Raw genomic sequence first — 4,947 nt, 5'->3', positions numbered from 1 at the left:
TTTTTTCGACGCGGGATTCGTACGCTACCCGAAAGATGGGAGAAAGTAGTGGCCAGTGATGGACAATACTTTGAATCATAAATGTATAACCAGTTTTTTACAATAAAGCCTCGAATTTCGGAAAAAAACGGCGGAAGCAAAGTTGTACATCTAATATTTGAATAATACAGTTCATAAATATGAATAAATAAATGAGTCTGTTGAAATTATATTCTGTTATAAATTATACATATACACGTATGTGTGCTTACATGTATCACAATAAAAAAAGTTATGTATCACTTTGGTTATGTATTAGGTATTTCGCACTCTGTGATTTTCATTCTCGTGAGTATAGAAATATCATATTTTCTATGCTCATAGCCAATCGCGCATATTTTTTCACGTGAGATGAAAATGCGAGAAGTGAGAATGTTCGACGATGACTCCCTACGCAATTGACCCCCTGAATCAATATTTGCGATTCGAATGCAATTATTTTCTTTCATTTCGCGTTCGGAAAATCTCAGAGCATCAATATCTAAATATAATATTGTTATGCTCGCCGTGCATAATTCGTTTTGCGATCGAATCGTCAACTCGGGCGAACGTGCATTCCCGAATCGCAGGAATAAAAAATATATTAATAATATATTATATAAAAATATATTAATAATATATTATATAAAAATATATTAATATAGGAACGGTCGGAAGCTTCCATTCGGAGCACATCCGAACGAAGTAATGTCTCATTCGTCAAATCTGACAAGATCACTCAAACAGCTGAGCTGCTGCTCGTCGCCCAGCGACGTGTTCTTCAAGTCTTCTCGACTCAATTCGCTCGGAGACGGTACGGCATGGGTATGACATGGTTACCGGTCTAACACTATTCTCTTCCTTCTTTCAGATTTCTCCTTCTGTCATCCCGATAATCACAATTTTGGCGAGCTAATCTAAGTGATTTTCGAAGCTCCTGGACAGTTTCCCGCTTTGCTTTGTGCTATTGCACAAATTACCGAGTCCTTGGCACTCATTTCGCTCTGTCCTTGATACTCATTTCGCTTTGTGATAGACTTTCAAGCTTGAGAAGGTTTCAGTCTTCCAAAATCAAACTCTGGGGCGTTCCCTCTTTCTGGATTCCTCTTGACTCTTCTCTTGAATCTTGCACACTTCTTTCTTCTTACTTCGAACAAGAGTGGGGAATCTGACTTTTCTGCGGTACCTCCGTCACATCGGTATTTGTTCAAAGTTCCGTCGAAAAACCACAGATTAAAAATCGAGATTTCTTTAAAAAAAGAAAGTACGTGTAATGATTTCTGAATCATAGAATATCCCTCGCCGCAATCTCAACAGCCGCAACCCATCGATAGGCTTTCCACCAAATCCGACGATTTTTTTCAGTAAGTACTTGAAATCGCTCTTCTCGAGACAATGGAATGGTCTCCAATCATCCCTTTCTCCGGTTTCCGTACTCGATCTCTGAAACTCGATTGAACAGTAATGTTGTTCATATCGTAAAATTAAAATGAAACAGTTTTATTATTTATCAAAGATTACGTCACTTTTAAAAAGAACAAGAACTAACTTTAACCCTATTTATCCTTAACTTCTATTTATCCTACGATTCTTTATTTTTTTTTTTAGTTGGAGCTTTTTTTCCTACTAGTTGAACTCGCCCCACTCAACTAGTTCGAGCTTCCTTCTCTCTCCAGGCACTCGGACTCATTTTCTTGCACTGCCCCGAATTCAGAAAACTTCCCTTTTCTTTCTTTTTTCCTTTCTCTTCACAGCTCCTCCTGAATAAGTCTTATTGCCCTTGCTCTTTCTATTGTCAATCGCAACAAAGTAATCTCTTCCAGCTTCTTTCAGATTTTCTTTATGAAGCCGTCTGACAATATCGAGATAAACTGCGTGCAAGCGATTTTGTCCCAAATCTCATATGTACACTCCGGGTACATCAAACGTGATAGCCTCTCTATTTCGATAGTTTCGAGATTGGCGAAATCTTCCCTCAATTTTTTGTTTTCAATTCGTGAATTGTGAGTACGCCGTTTGCGACAAATCCCTCTCCGAAACGCAACTCCAATCTATCTTCTAATTTATTTTTCAACTCTGCATACTTCAAATTGTCTAGGTATATCATGTACACATTTTGAAATACTGCGTGCTTTTTCGCTCAAACAGGACGCTAGAGCGATGATTTTTGATGTTTCGCTCCAACGATTTGTTTGCGCGATCAATTCGAACTGCGAAAGAAACTCGCGCAACGGCACCCTCCCAAATGTGTCGGGCTTTAATTTATAATCGAATTCATTGCAAGATTCGACGCATCATCATGTAAGCAAAAGCTCTTTCGCGACGCCATGCTCGCCACCCTCAATATTCAATGTGGCATTATTATTAGAAGGACTTAGCTGGATGTTTTATTGGGATCCTGCAATGTCTTTCGAAGCTGCCAGCTTCTCGTCTCATTGCTGCAACAGCTCCACCTCTCCACGTGATCGTTACTCCTTTCGAAGCTGTCGCATCTCTGATAGCGCGGTTTGCAAAACTGTCGTTTCTGGCGTTTGTTTTGACTGTTGCCGTGTGACTCGACTGCCGTTTTGGACTTTCTTTCCGGGCCGTTCAATTCTGCCAATATTTCTGCCGTCCTTTCAGAATCCATCATTTGACTGAACTTTTTTCCTCGTCACAATAGACGAACGAGATATTCGCCAGATTTTTCTAGATCGGACGAGCCCCCAAAATGTTACGCTCGTTGTAATTCACTTTGTGTAACCGAATCGCAAGCTTGGGCGAACACGCACTCCCGAATCGCGAGAATAAAAGACACGTTGGCGCCCAGCAACGCATTCTTTATGTTTCGACTCGATTGACTCGGAGACGATACGGTACGGATGTCGGTACAGTGCGGGTATAACAATAAAAATTTCTTAAATTTCCTCTCGCATTCACGTGGAAAAGAGAGATCTTGATTCGTTTGCATAATAGTTCACGATATTCTTTATCATTACAAAAGATAGAGAAACGGAGATTCTAAAATCGCATCTCGTTTGCCACGTAGTTGATATTCCTTTCACTCGGCCCTGCTAATATAGAGCAGACACTTAGCATTCTCTATTAAGTCTCAAGACGATCGATATTCTTTTTCCATTCATTCCACCTGTTAATTCGTTACTGATGTTTAATTTCGCGCAACATTTATCTATGCAATTAGCACGTAGCTTTGAAGCTTCGAATCAAATAGCGTTATTGGTGATTAGTATCGAAAAATTTAATCGCCATAATACGCCATAATCGGCCTTGAAATTGGCCGATCCGACAATTGATGACATTGTAATTTAAAAGCAATTAATCTGATATTATACAAGGTATCATAAGCTGCACTGCTGACTCAAGCAAAATTTTACTGTAATATCACACTACTGCTAATAATTAACTAAATTATAATTTGTTTCAAATAATTTCTCTTTTCACCAAATAAAATATCAAATTTCTTCTAACGATTACATATTGATTGATGATTGATCATGTGCATTGTATAATTAACGTAAAAGCAAACGTAAAGGAAAGAGAAGATAAAAGTACGTAATGGAAATTTTTTGTGCAGATGGACAAGGACGTTTAATAACAAATGGACAAGTAACAACTGGCGGCAACTTCATAAATGTCAAGTCTGTAAATGGTGTTAGTATGACACAGACAATCAATTCTGGTTATAAAAACGGAGAACCATACGTGCTTGTTGTTAAAGAACGAAATGATGGGAATTATCTTTATCACGACGAGACTTCTTACTATCCAAAAACTAATGCTACCGAGAGAATTCATTGGAGATTGGATCTCACAAATTCAGATGCTGAACCTGAATTCTTCCCGAATGAGCAATAAAACAATACGTTTTTATTTTCATGTTCTATATTATGGTATACAATTTGTTTTGCTTGATCCATTATTGTATAAATTTTTCTATTAATAAATGTATTTGGCTGAATTTTAATATATAGGGATTACTGATTACAAATTTTAAGACAAAATTTAAAAAATCAAAATATATTTCATATGGCAGATAAATTGAAAAGAATTAACTATGGCTTATTTACGTGTAAAATTTATATAATTTACGTGTAAAAATATTAAAAATATTAACAATTGTAAAAAATATTAAGAATATTAAGAATATTAAGGGAATCCTAAAGCGAAATTCGAACTTCGACGAAATCGCGTCGCGCACCACATCAATATCTCATGCAGCTTATGATATACGCAGTCGCACATTTGCAATTTTCGTATAACAAATTCGCGATAAAGCATCTAAGTCTAATTCTAAGAATTCATTATTTGTTCGTGCAAACTACATGTTTGTTGATTACTATTTGATAAGTTGCAAAACTTTCATTCGTATCAAGCAAATGTTGTCACGATTTGACAGCTCAAGACGCTATGTTATACTAAGAAATGGTAAAAAAATATATCAATTTCGAAATTTTTGGTCATTCTTGACATCAAACTTCACCACTTCACAAACACATATTAATACGTATATTTTAATCTTGGAAAAGGATTTTTGAATCTGTGAAAGAGAAAAAAGTATTTGTTATACAAAAATTATATGATTTAGTAATACAAACGGCTTTAGGATTCCCTTAAATATATAAAAAGTTAAGAATTTATGTTTCATTAATTCAATATGTCTTGATAGTTATTTTAAATCTGCCATTTATGAAAATTTATCAATTATGAGTGCAGATTTAAAATCTGCAATCTTGAAAACATTAATATAGAGATTTTGAAGGTATATTTGAGGAGTAGACTTTCAAAATGCGTTTTGTCCAAAATTTATAATTTTTAGAAAACGAGAAAAAAGCCACAAGAAAACTGCATGCCTTACAAAAAATAACAGTTTATCAATCAGTAAAGTATAAAATAATTAACAAAATTGCTAAATAATAAATTGTTAAAAAT

At 35.7% G+C, this 4,947-nt stretch overlaps 1 protein-coding gene across 1 annotated transcript in view; it reads left to right on the top strand.

The window, feature by feature from the left end:
- Nucleotides 1–3,980, top strand: part of LOC108693410 — a 20,314-nt gene extending 16,334 nt beyond the window's left edge. Inside the window, exon 3 of the mRNA XM_018202332.1 lies at nucleotides 3,593–3,980. Coding sequence (XP_018057821.1) covers nucleotides 3,593–3,873 — 281 coding nt within the window. The 3' untranslated portion in view covers nucleotides 3,874–3,980. The remainder of the gene's footprint in view (nucleotides 1–3,592) is intronic.
- Nucleotides 3,981–4,947: the final 967 nt, after the last annotated feature.

The sequence above is a fragment of the Atta colombica genome, unplaced genomic scaffold (assembly GCF_001594045.1).
Source record: "Atta colombica isolate Treedump-2 unplaced genomic scaffold, Acol1.0 scaffold109, whole genome shotgun sequence".
NCBI lineage: Eukaryota > Metazoa > Arthropoda > Insecta > Hymenoptera > Formicidae > Atta > Atta colombica.
This window is presented reverse-complemented; position numbering and strand designations above follow the sequence as displayed.